The sequence below is a fragment of the Heteronotia binoei genome, chromosome 15 (genome assembly GCF_032191835.1).
Source record: "Heteronotia binoei isolate CCM8104 ecotype False Entrance Well chromosome 15, APGP_CSIRO_Hbin_v1, whole genome shotgun sequence".
Classification (NCBI taxonomy): Eukaryota; Metazoa; Chordata; class Lepidosauria; order Squamata; family Gekkonidae; genus Heteronotia; species Heteronotia binoei.
Window position 1 is genome coordinate 58,116,492 of NC_083237.1, and position 13,293 is coordinate 58,129,784.

General features: G+C 46.8%; 2 protein-coding genes across 2 annotated transcripts in view; one reads left to right on the forward strand and one right to left on the reverse strand.

Annotated features, from left to right (window-relative positions):
• Positions 1-13,293, forward strand: part of NR1D1 (nuclear receptor subfamily 1 group D member 1) — a 375,483-nt gene that overhangs the window by 65,414 nt on the left and 296,776 nt on the right. The gene's annotated exons all lie outside the window — the stretch shown is intronic.
• The window catches only part of THRA (thyroid hormone receptor alpha), a 231,283-nt gene that overhangs the window by 26,619 nt on the left and 191,371 nt on the right, over positions 1-13,293 (reverse strand). The window contains 1 exon segment of the mRNA XM_060256782.1: positions 386-486. Coding sequence (XP_060112765.1) covers positions 386-486 — 101 coding nt within the window.

Below are 13,293 nucleotides of genomic sequence, written 5' to 3' on the forward strand. Positions count from 1 at the left end.
GGGGAAGATAAAGGAGATTATGAACCACTCTGAGATTCAGGGTGGAGGGCGGAATATAAATCCAATGTCTTAAATGTCTTCACTAAGCCAAGCCAGCCGGCAGCTTGGAGAATGCATTTAAAGTTAAAATTGCATTCTTTCCACCTCTCCCTCCCCATCCTTTTGCCTTCCTTTCAGCGCTCAACTGTCTGACGTTCATGTATTGCGGCTTTCAAACATCTGACGTTCATGCCTTGTGGCTCTCAGACATCTGACATTTATTATACGTGGCTCTTACATTAAGCAACTTTGGCCACCCCTGGCTTAGAGGGAGCACTGCCTGTGAGGTAAGATCGGCTGAGATTATGTGCTTCCCATCCCCTGTTCCCTCTCCAGCGTTTATTACCTTGCAACCTTCGCAGGTGATACATCGGTAGTGGTACCCCGTGGCTTTGTCTCCACATACAACGCACTGTTCATCTTTGTCCAGGTAGCTAGGGATGTACCCTGTGGAAGGGGGGAAAAACAGAGCCAAGTGATCAGAGCTTGAAGGAGAATCCTGCAGCACAAGGAGGTAAAAAAAAAAAAATTCTTCTACAGCAAGGAGCCATTTTGCCCAGTAGCAGGGCTTTTTTCGTAGCAGGAACTCCTTTGCATATTAGGCCACGCCCCCCTGATATAGCCAATCCTCCAAGAGCTTACAGGGCTCTTAGTGAAGGGCCTACTGTAAGCTCCAGGAGGATTGGTTACATCAGGGGTGTGTGGCCTAATATGCAAAAGAGTTCCTGCTACAAAAAAAAGCCCTGCCACCTCCAGGTGGAACCTGATTTCCTACAATTGATCTCCACACGATCAATGCTCCTGAGAAAATGGCGTCTTTGAGGGATGAATTCTATGGCACTGTTCTCTACTGAGGCCCCTCCCCTCTCTAAACCCCTCCTTCCTCAGGCTCCCTCCCCTAAACCCTTGGGTATTTCTCAACCCAGAGCTGGGAATCCTACAGAAGTCAAAGGATCTCTGCATCAGAAGGACTTGAATGATCCGATTGCTACCTATCAAGAGAGGCTGTAGCAGGATTTTCCCCTTCCCCCCACGAACAAACACCTTCCCCAAGGAGAAGGCAAGGTTAGACGAATAACTCATACAGAGATGCTGCGAGCAGACTCTCTTTTGCGAGTGAATTAAGTTTGGGTTCACAGAGCTTTATTATTTATTTCTTGTGACATACCAGTATGCCGCGACACACAGTTTGGAAATGACTAATCTAAAAAAACAATAAGAAGCTCCTTCAGGTACAACTTAGGCTATTTCTCACTCAGGGGTGGAATTCTAGTAGGAGCTCTTTTGCATATTAGGCCACACACCCCTGATGTAGCCAATCCTCCTGGAGCTTACAGTAGGCCCTGTACTGAGAGCCTTGTAAGCTCTTGGAGGATTGGCTACATCATGGGTGTGTGGACCAATGTGCAAAGGAGCTCCTTCTAGAATTCCACCCCTGTTTTCACTAATGTGTGTGATCCTTCCTGAAAAGTCATTTATATCCCTGGCCATTACAACATCTTGATGCAATGAGTTCATTGCTTCATTAGATATTTTACAAGTTTGAAAATGGCTGCAATCCGGTTTTCTTTGGATGGCTCCGAGTTCTAACATTCCAACAGAAAGTAAATGTTCTTTCCCACTTCTAAGCAACGCGACTCCACCTCAGGAAGAAGAGTCATACTTCCTCTAGACCCACAGAACGTTTCTCAAAGTGAAAACTTATTTCTAAGAAGATGTAGGAAGTTTCAGATGGGATTCATTGTGGATTCTGGACCGCTTTTTTTCATGGCCAATTTAAAACCAGATTATAATTGCAGGGCAGACCGATCCTTCTCAAGCTCTACGTACAGAGCTTGAAAATTTAATTCCTGAAAGAAACGAGTTTGCGGGTTTAACTGGGGGAAAAAATTCCTTGAAGTTCAGGCATGTGTTTTTGGAATAATATTATGCCATAGTATCCCCCACTACTATGTATGGGTGTGAAAGTTGGACAGCGAAGAAAGCCAACAGGACGAAAGTCGTTTGCTTTGAAATGTGGTGTTGGAGGAGAATTTCTACAATACAATTCAATATAATACAATAACCTTTATTGGCATGATAGCGAACGTAACAGGGAACCAATCGATCCATCAAATGGCAGTTTGCAAATACATTGAGCACCTCCTAGATGCTAGATGTAAAACATTTGAAACAGTTTCAATTACCATTTGGTTCCGAGTTGACAACAAAGAAGACAATTTCATATTTGATGGGCTTTGCTGTTTGCTCACTCAAACAGGGGTCAACGGGTATGGAGCGAAGGTCAAAGTAAAAAAGTACAGTTTAAGAATACACGTTCTAAAGTTTCTGTCTCTGGACATGCACAAGTCCACAGACTGTTAGCATAGGGAGATTTATGGAATCTTCCAAGAAGTATTGCAGATGGTAGAAGAAGAAGAAGAATAATTGCAGATTTATATCCCGCCCTTCTCTCTGAATCAGAGACTCAGAGCGGCTTACAATCTCCTATATCTTCTCCCCCCACAACAGACACCCTGTGAGGTGGGTGGGGCTGGAGAGGGCTCTCCCAGCAGCTGGCCTTTCAAGGACAACCTCTGCCAGAGCTCTGGCTGACCCAAGGCCATTCCAGAAGGTGCAAGTGGAGGAGTGGGGAATCAAACCTGGTTCTCCCAGATAAGAGTCCACACACTTAACCACTACACCAAACTGGCTCTCTATTAGAGCTCTGGCTGACCCAAGGCCATTCCAGAAGGTGCAAGTGGAGGAGTGGGGAATCAAACCCGGTTCTCCCAGATAAGAGTCCATGCACTTAACCACTACACCAAACTGGCTCTCTCAAACTGGTAGCACACTGAACCTAGCTAGTGAATAGGCTCTGCATTGCCAAGGGGCAGTTAGGCCGTTGAGATATTCAGCCCTATACCCAGGAGGTAAAAACCCCAAACTCAAGGGTGAACAACTGGCTTTACCAAGGCTTTCAAGCACTTGAAATTCAATATCAACCAATCTTTGTCTAATCAATAAGAAAGCTGATTTTTTCGGCATATAGAAATAGATCTCCAATATTAAGCCCGATTGGAGGAGAGTTTTACAGATACTGTAAACCAGGGGTCATGTCACAGAAAAAGAGGCGCCAGAGCTCATTAGTATAACTAATTTGCATATGCCACACACCCCTCGATATCACCGGAAGGTGTACTCAATTATATCAGCTCAGCATCTACTTTCAAATGCTTCTTGAATTATTATAACTGTCATAATGACAGGTTTCTTACCTGTAACTGATGATCTTCGAGTGGTCATCTGTGCAGTCACACACATGGGTTATCCGTCTAGATCAAACCCGACCTCGGAGAATTCAAAGCAATCTTAAGCGTTAATTTTGGCACGCACTCCCTCTCGTTCTGGGGAGGAGGCATCCACCGCACATGCCTAGAATGGGAGAGAGGCGTTCCACCCACCCAGTTTCTTCTAGCCGCCGTATAGAGCAATCTAGTAAGTAGAAAAATTAAAACAATCCAGCAGCGGGGAAGGCTGGGCGGGCGTGTGTGACTGCACAGATGACCACTCGAAGATCATCAGTTACAGGTAAGAAACCTGTCCATCTTCTTCACGGTCTTTGTGCAGTCCCACACATGGGTGACTGGCAAGCTATTTTGCCCGGAGGCGGGTGCTGGATCTGTAATAAGAAGACAGAGGTTAAGTAGGCATATGAGAAAATAAGGAATGTACCTACAGAATAGAAGACTGGGGAAAGATGAAATGTAATACAGCCTGTCCGAAGGACGCGTCACGCCAAGCACGGACGTCTAAGGTATAGTGCGTGGCAAACGTAGATGGAGAAGACCAAACCGCAGCAGCGCAGACGTCTTCCATCGGGACGCCCTTGCAGAAGGCTGATGATGTTGACACGGTTCGAGTGGAATGAACTCGTAAATGTTCCGGTACAGGTTGCTTAGCCAGTCTGTAGCATAAGGAAATGGCCGCAACTACCCATTTGGAAAATCTTTGGGTTGAAATTTTGCAACCCTGGTTGCGGGTTCCATAGGCTACGAAAAGTCTAGTGTCAGTGCGGAAAGAACGTGTCCGTTCAATGTAAAAGGCAAGAGCCCTACGCACATCCAAATTGTGAAGGGCCCGTTGACCTTCATCACTAGGATGTTGGAAAAATGAAGGCAGAGTAGAAGGTTTTCCTAAATGAAACGGTGAAATGACTTTAGGTAGAAAGGATGGGTCAGGGTGTAATATTACTCTATCATGATGGAAGATAGTGTATGGAGGATCTGCCCTGAAAGCACAAATGTCACTGACCCTTCTACCCGATGTAAGTGCCACCAGCAATGCCGTCTTCCATGACAGAAGGTGCAGAGGGATAGACGCCATAGGCTCGAAAGGTGGTTTTAAGAGTTGGCTCAGGACGAGAGATAAACTCCAAGTGGGCTGTAGCTGACGAATTGGAGGTTGGATGCGCAGGATTCCCTTCATAAAGGCTTTAGTTGCAGAGTGGGAGAAAACAGTGCATCCCTCAATGCGAGGATGAAAGGCTGAGATGGCTGCTAGATGCACTTTTAAAGAATAATAATAATAATAAATTTTTATTTGTATCCCGCCCCCCCCCCCGCCGAAGCAGGCTCAGGGCGGCTAACAAGACATGGCATAAGTTAGTCCCGCCTAAGAAAGAGACAACGTATATGTTAAAATCTGAGCTATAGTGGAAAGTTCAGGATGGAAATTATGATTGGAAGCATAGGTCGAAAAACGTTTCCATTTCAGAGAGTACGATTTCCTAGTGGAGGGTTTTCTGGCATTAAGCATGACATGGCGAACCTCCTGAGGAAAGTTCAAAAACTGATCTTCCAGGCAGTCAGTTTTAGAAGACCAGGGTCTTGCCTTCTTGTTGGTAGAGTAGATCGCGTACTCTGGGAAACTGGAGGAATGTGTTGTCCGACAGAAGAAGAGTGGTGAACCAGGGTTGACGAGGCCACCATGGAGTGATCAAGATGCAATTGGTCTGATCTAGCTTGATTTTCTGGAGTGACCTTGTGATGAGAGGAATCGGTGGAAATAAGTAATGCAGAGGTCCCGACCACCGGTGGAGGAATGCATCTTTCGGACCTCGAGTGTAGAAGCGCAGACACTGGGTGTTGTGCGGTGAGGCAAAGACATCTATCTCTGGGACTCCGAAAATTTTGAAGACTGACTGAAGGTATTGGCGATTGAGGGTCCATTTGTGATCGTTGACTAGGTGTCGGCTTAGTGCATCCGCCTTCACATTCTGAACTCCAGGTAGGTGCAAAGCTGTCAGAAATATGTTGTGCGCAATGCTCCAATGCCATAGGGACATGACTCGCTTGCAGAGGCGGACGGAAGCAGTGCCCCCTTGGCGATTGATGTAGAAGACAGTGGCAATATTGTCTGAAGTGATCTGAATGTGTTGGCCGTGAAGAGATGGTAGAAAAGATCTCAGAGCGTGACGTGGGGATCGTGCTGGTAGGACTTGAGTGGATGGCTCCCTCAAAGTCGATGGTTCCCTTCGAAGCGGAGACACCGGGGAGGCTGTCTGCTGCTTACAAGGTAAAGAGACCTCTCAAAAAGAATGTGGTTCGAGAACATTAGATTGTTGACTCCGAAGATGCGGTGATTCAGGCGACTCGGTGTCGAGGATCTTTTCCGGTAAGGATTCGTGGATTGAAGGTGACCTTGAAAGAATATGGACGATCCCTTCAGGCCTCGTATCAGTATGCTCGGGTGGAGTCGGCACCGTTGACATCAAAGTTGTAGCGGGAGCAGTCGGGTGCGATGTCGAGGTCATATTGGGAGACCTAGGAGCCGAAGACCGATGATCTGTCCTCGACTTCGATCGATGGGTTGTTGAATCCGATGGTTTTGTGGAAGTCGATTCCATTATGATGTTTCTTTTTAGAATCGTCAGACTTCTTGGAGTGCTTCCTGGACTTATGCTTGCTGGAAGCCGATGCCATGGAAGCTGCCGGTCGAGCCATTTCCCTTTGCGTGGTTAGGGATGATGGCGAAATTTGAGACCCCAAGGCTTGAGACATCGCAGGCCGTAGAGATGATTCCAGAAGGTGGCTTTTGAGCCTGACCGCACGATTCTTTTTAGCCTGCTTCCCAAACTTACTCCAATGGAGGCAAGTGTCGGTTCTGTGGGTCTCCCCCAAACAGAAAAGGCACAAGGAGTGTCCGTCTGTAGACGGAATCTTAGCCCCACATTGAGTACACTTTTTAAAAGTGATTTTGTTATCCTTCCCTTCCATCCGCCCGGAAAGAGGGGGGGAGGGGGAGGGGAAAGAAAAAGGTAAGGAAGGATAGATAAAAGATTTTTTTTTACGATACCGGAGAGGTGAAGATGAAAATTTGAAATGAAGAACGATGAAGACGCAAGTATTGAGGTGAAGATTGCAGAGAAAAGACGGAGACGCAGCGAGGTAGGTGTATCCCGGATGGCGGTAAAGAAGAAACTGGGTGGGTGGAGCGCCTCTCTCCTGTTCTAGGCATGCGCGGTGGATGCCTCCTCCCCAGAACGAGAGGAAGTGCGCGCCAAAATTAACGCTTAAGATTGCTTTGAATTCTCCGAGGTCAGGTTCGATCAAGACGGATAACCCATGTGTGTGACTGCACAGAGACCACGAAGAAGATCTGGGTGGGTGGAGCGTCCCTCTCCCGTTCTAGGCATGCGCGGTGTATGCCTCCTCCCCAGAACGAGAGGAAGTGCGCGCCAAAATTAACGCTTAAGATTGCTCTGAATTCTCCGAGGTCGAGTTCGATCCAGACGGATAACCCATGTGTGGGACTGCACAGAGACCACGAAGAAGATTAAAACCTGACTCACATCATACTTTTAAAATTACTTTCTTCTATGTGGCCACATATTAGAAAGTTTGTCAAATTATAGAGTTCAGCAAAATTCTCACAGGGGGTTTGAACAATGGAGCCCAGAAGCAAGTTTTTTTTGGGGGGGGGGAAGGGGGGCAAGAAAGAAAGAGCACAATATAATTTAGACAGGTTCCAAAGCTCCGTTCCTGTGAGCTCATGCCCAAAATAAAGTCTGCTGTGAACCACCGATAAGACAAAAAAGTGGGTTCTAGATCAAATCAAGCCTGAGCTCTCCCTAGAAGCTACAATGACTAAACTGAGGGTCACATTATGAGAGGACAAGAGTTACTAGAAAAGACAATAATACTAGAGAAAGCTGAAGGCATCAGGAAGAGGGAAGACCCAAGAGGAGAAGATGGACTCAATCAAGGAAGTTACAGCCCTCAGCTTGCAAGACTTGGGCAAAGCTTTTAGCGATAACAAAGCTTTTAACAATAAGACATTTTGGAAGACATTAATTAACGTGGTCACCAGAAGCAACTTGATGGCACTTAACGCACCCACGTATTTTGTGTATATGCGGTATGCGCATGAGATTGTGATTAACTTAGAAGTGAAAGAATGCTACACAACACATGTGCAGAGGCACTCCATAGGCTGCAGGGCGATCAGATAGAAAAATTTTTAAATGGACTCGGTGGGTTCAGCTCCCTGCTCAGCTGTGAAAGGTCCCTGCAGAAATAAACAGGAGAATCTAGAAGGGCAGTAAAGACGACCATCATCTTATTCCAGCAAACCAGCGCCCGCTGTCTCAGGTGCAATTAGGGTTGCCAACATCCAGGTGGCAGCTGGAGCTCTCCCGCTATTACCGTAGATCTCCAGACTACAGAGATCAGTTCCTCAGGAGAAAATGGCTGCTTTGGAGGGTGGAGTTTATGGCACTGTATCCTGCTGAGGTCCTCCCACAAACCTTGCCTTTCCCAGGCTCCACCCCCCAAATCTCCTGGTACTTCCCAACCTAAAGCTGGCAACTATTGATGCCATGTGGTGACTCCTCATTGACCTTCTGTATAGGCGGTTATGAAAAAAGAAATCAATAGTGGAGATATGGGGCGATGAAAAGTGGAAACTCCAGGGAAAACGAACTTGGGTCTGTCCCTAGCTCTCAAACGTTATCAATTTATTAGGGTTTGTAGAATCTTTCGGGCTCAAGTGCCGTGTTCTACTGGAGGAAGTTTTTCTTCCAGACGTTTCGTTTTCGGCCTCACTCAATGCACAGCAGCCAAGAAGGTCAGAGCGCCTGCTCCGACTGCAACGCCACTGAGGATGTTCTCCGTAGCCGAGAACGAAACGTCTGGAAGAAAAACTTTCTCCAGTAGAACACAGCCCGAAAGATTCTACAAACCCTAATGATGTTACCAGCCGTGAAAACCTGAAATCTTTGTTATCAATTTACCTCATGGTCCTCCTATATAGTTTGAAAACCCTATTACTGGTATTCAGCCTTCTGTGCTGAAGGCTCTATAGCAGGGATGGCCAAACTTGCTTAATGTAAGAACCACATAGAATAAATGTCAGATGTTTGAGAGCCACAAGACATGAACGTGGGAGGGAGGGAGGGAAGGAAGGAAGGAAGGAAAACAGATGGGAGAGGGAGAGATGGAAAGAAAGCAACTTTAACAAACCGCCACTTGGCTTTGCTTAGAGAAGTGATTTAAAGAGACAAATGCCTTCTCCAAGCTGGTTGACGGGGCGGTAGGGGCTTCAAGAGCCACACAATATGTGTGAATGAAGTATATGTGGCTCCTGAGCCGCAGTTTGGCCACCCAAACAGCATCATTTCAAAGTTTTAAATTATAAATTAAGAACATAAGAGAAGCCATGTTAGATCAGGCCAATGGCTCATCCAGTCCAACACTCTGTGTCACATAAGAACATAAGAGAAGCCATGTTAGATCAGGCCAATGGCCCATCCAGTCCAACACTCTGTGGCACACAGTGGCAAATTTTTTTTGTGGCTAATAGCCACTGATGGACCTCTGCTCCATATTTTTATCTAAACCCCTCTTGAAAATTGTTTATATTTTATAATCATAAAGCATGATTGTGAACCACCCAGAGTCCGTATGTGGAGTGGACGGCATACAAATTTAAAGTAAAAAAAAAAAAGAGGCAAAAGAGAACTTTTATTAAAACCAAGGCCTCACTCCTTCAACTTGTGGGTCACCCCATATCCGAGGCAGCTTTGCCTTGCCATCAAAAACACGGTGGACAGCAAGAGAAGGAGAGCCGTACAAATTCATCCCAATGGGGCCAAACGGGTCTCTTCTGACCCCATACCCGTGATGGGGGAGGGGCAGCAGTGTCTGTCCTTGCCTGCTCCCAACCCCCCCCCCCCAGCTTCGTTAGCCGTTCTGAAAGGCTATTTAAAGTACCGCTAATGAGCCTGCTGTTCATGCGGAAAGCACAACGCCATGTACTGCCATAAAAGGGCTCTTTTATCTCTGGGGCTTTGGGGGCTGAGGGGAAAGGAAGCCATGCGCAGGCCCCCCCCCATTGTCCAACCCCCCACATCAATTCACAGTAACCTTGCTTACCCTCTAGGGCCTCACTAGCACCCGTAATGAAGGCGTCCCCCGCCCCAAGCCCCAGTCTTTATAATGTCCTATTGTCTGGAGCTGTGGCAAGGGGTCACCTCTGCATGACCCTTGGGTGACCCGGCCCTGACATCTCCCCTATGGTATTGGTATGGGGTGGGGGGCAGAGAATAAGGCTTGGGACTTCTCCCCAATAGGAAGAGGGGCAACTGCCTTACAGCAGAAAAAGGCTGACTATAAACCTACAGTACAAAGTTTGAGCCCAGCGGCAGCTTTAAGACCAATAAAGTTTAATTCTGGGTATAAGCTTTTGTGAGACACGAAAGCTTATACCCAGAATTAAACTTTGTTGGCCTGAAGGGAAACACTCCTCTAAGCTGTGGAGTCTTACGAGCAAGATTCTACTTTGTGAGCTACCGGCATTGAAGATGTGAGCTACTGCATAGATTAGTTTGCTCTAGGGGTGGCCAAACTGTGGCTCAGGAGCCACTTGTGGCTCTTTCACACATATTGTGTGGCTCTCAAAGCCCCCACCACTTCGTTGGCCAATTTGGAGAAGACATTTGTCTCTAAATCACACCTCCAAGCCAAACCAGCTGGCAGCTTGGAGAATGCAGTTAAAGTTGCTTTCACTCCACCTCTCCCTCCTCATCTATTTTCCTTCCTTCCAACATCTGATGTCTTGCAGCTCTCAGACATCTGATGTTTATTCTGCGTGGTTCTTATTTTAAGCAAGTTTGGCCACCCTTGCTCGAGAGCCGTTTTTCCTGAGCTAAGACAAAAAAGCGTGAGTCAGAGGCTAAAAAATTTATTTATTTAGATACTTATATCTCGCTTTTCTCCCCCAAGGCAGCTGATAACACTGTTCTCTTCATTTTCTCCTCATACCAATCCTGAGAGGCAGGCCTGGATGAGAGAAAATGTCAACAACTGGTTCAAAATCAGCCAAGAGAACTTCCATGGTGCGTGTGTGTGTGTGGGGGGGGGAGATTGGAGTCAAGGGGTCCCCCCCATGCTGGATCAGACCAGTGATTTATTTGGGAATCCTCCACCTTTTTGAGCCTGAGGGCACATTTGGAATGCTGACATGGCATGGTGGACTCAGGAACAAAGTGGCCACCACAAAATGGCTGCCACAGGAGGCAGAGACAGCCATAAAACAATCACCTCAGCTTAACTTCAGTCACACAATGCAGATCTTGTGCTGTGCTGGCAGCTGCTGCCAAAATATCATATAGGAAAAAATACGCATGGCCAATCAAATCTCCCAACAATCAGAAGTCTTGCTGGGCAAAAGGCCTAACCTGGACCCACCCACTTCCTAAATATAGTTGGTAGGCACCAGAAAAGGTGTCTGTGGGCCCAGTTTATTTAGTCCTGCTTCCCGCTCCTGACTGTGGCCTGTCAAATGCCAAGGAGTAACCCACACGCAACTCCCCTGCTGACTTGTTCCCTCAGCATCTATCAGTCTGAACCCAGAGGTTACACTCAGCAATGATGACTACCGTTCATGAACTCTGTGCCTTTGTCTCTCTTTCCTTCAGGCCACCGCTCATATTGTCTGGCTCCCCTCGCTCTCCCAGGCTCTCTGGAGCTTCCCCTCTAAAGCAAAATCCATACATCATTTGTCACTGGATTGGCTTGCCCTCACAGGGAAATCCAGCTGCGGATAATAGCTACAGGGCTACCATAGCGCAATACCCACACGAACACACGAAGTTGCCTTATACTGAATCAAACCGCTGATCCATTAATATTAGAACTGTCTACTCAGGCTGGAAGCTGCTTTGCAAGATCTCAAGCTGAGGCCTTTTGCATCGACTCCTGCCTGGTCATCAAAACTGGAGATGCCAGGGATTGAACTTGGGATCTTATGCATGCCAAGCAGATGCTCTACCACTGAACTACAGACCTTGCCCAAGGATACGTGGAGGCAGCTCAGTTTCCCTGACTTCGTGTCCCTGACCCCCTTCGTCTTGATCCTGTCACAGTTTCACTCCTTTTCCCCCTCAGAGCTGTGCTCTCCCACATTCAACACATTTCAGTTGCAAATAATTTCCACAGTGCAGTATCTTGTGACGCATGGACACAGCTTCACCTTCTCCCAGGGCCTGGGGCTTCCTTCCTGCTCATCTTTCCTTCCTAAAGTTACCTTGGACTTCTCATTCCTAGGCCCTGTGTAATCTTGTCCTCCCAGACTCTTATCAGGGTTTTGGTTTCTCAGCTCCGCATTTCTTTCTTTCCTTGATAGCCTGCTAGTCCCACTGGACTCAAGGTGGACTATGCCATGTGAAACATCCCTTCTTTAGCCATCTTTCCTTTGGGCTTTCTAGCCCTTCCAATGTTAGGCCAGGGTGGTGGAGTGGTTAAGACCAGCAGACTCTAATCTGAAGGAACGGGTTTGATTCCCCACACCTCCTCTGCATGAAGTCTGCTGGGTGACCTTGGGTCAGTCATGATTCTCTCAGAACTCTCTCGGCCTCACAAGGTGCTTGTTATGGGGAGAGAAAGGGAAGGAGATTGTAAGCCACTCAAAGTAGAGAAAAGTGAGGTATAAAAACCTACTCTTCTTCTACTCTTCTTAGGCTCCCCAGCAACAACACACAGCCAATCCTGTCCATAGGCCTCAAGTGAGGTTTCTTGAGCTAAACCAATCTTTTACTATCCTTATAGAAGCTGAATTGATCTGACAGTTTTTCATCGGGGAGGGGCTGCGTCTCCCTAGCAGACCATCTCCTTGTCATGCGGAAGGTCCCAGGTTCAATCCCCCGGCATCTCCAGCTGAAAGGACCAGGCAGGAGGTGATGGGGAAGACCTTGGAGAGCTGCTGCCAGTCTGAGGAGACAATACTGACTTTGACGGACCGATGGACTGATTCAGTACAAGGTAGCTTCGTGTATTCATGTGTTCATTGATAGAACTTAAAGATGAATCCCCAGTTATCCTGGGGCGACCCTCTAGAAGTCGCCACAGTCTTTCAAACACCAACACCAACAAAAAAAGGACAAAACCTCCACATATTTAACTACAATAAACATGCAAAATGCATATGAATTAATGGTTCTATACAATCAATTTAAAAGGATGTGCGTATGCAGCCACTTGTTAAGATATGTAGACGGATCAAAGCCACCAAGTAATACCCTGTCTTTCAATTTGCAAAAATGTATTACAAGAATTGTGTAAAGGTCGGCGGTGCTAGGACGTTTTAAAGTAACAGAAAACCCAAAGGGGTTACTTTAAAACGTCCTAGCACCGCCAATCTTGATCAGTATTGTATTATTTACTTTGTGTTGTACACAATTCTTGTAATATATTTATTTTTTATATATTTTTGCAAACTGAAAGACGGTGTATTACTTGGTGGCTTTGATCCATCTACTAATCACACCAAGTGCCCTTCAAGCAGCAGCGCACTCGTTAAAAAGAAGACTGCAGATTTATACCCCACCCTTCTCTCTGAATCAGAGACTCAGAGTGGCTTACAATCTCCCATATCTTCTCCCCCTACAACAGAAACCCTGTGAGGTGGGTGGGGCTGAGAGGGCTCTCACAGCAGCTGCCCTTTCAATGACAGCTCCTGCGAAAGCTATGTCTGACCCAAGGCCATTCCAGCAGCTTCAAGCGGAGTAGTGGGGAATCAAACCCGGTTCTCCCAGATAAGAGTTCGCGCACTTAACCACTACACCAAACTACAACTGCTGTGCCTTCATTTTAAAACCAGATCCTCTCTCTACCAAAACTGGAATTAGGATCTAGGGGACTAGAATGAGGAGTAGGAAACACGGACATTGTGCTAGCTGAGGATGGTGATTGATTTTCCCCACACTTCGTACCGGAA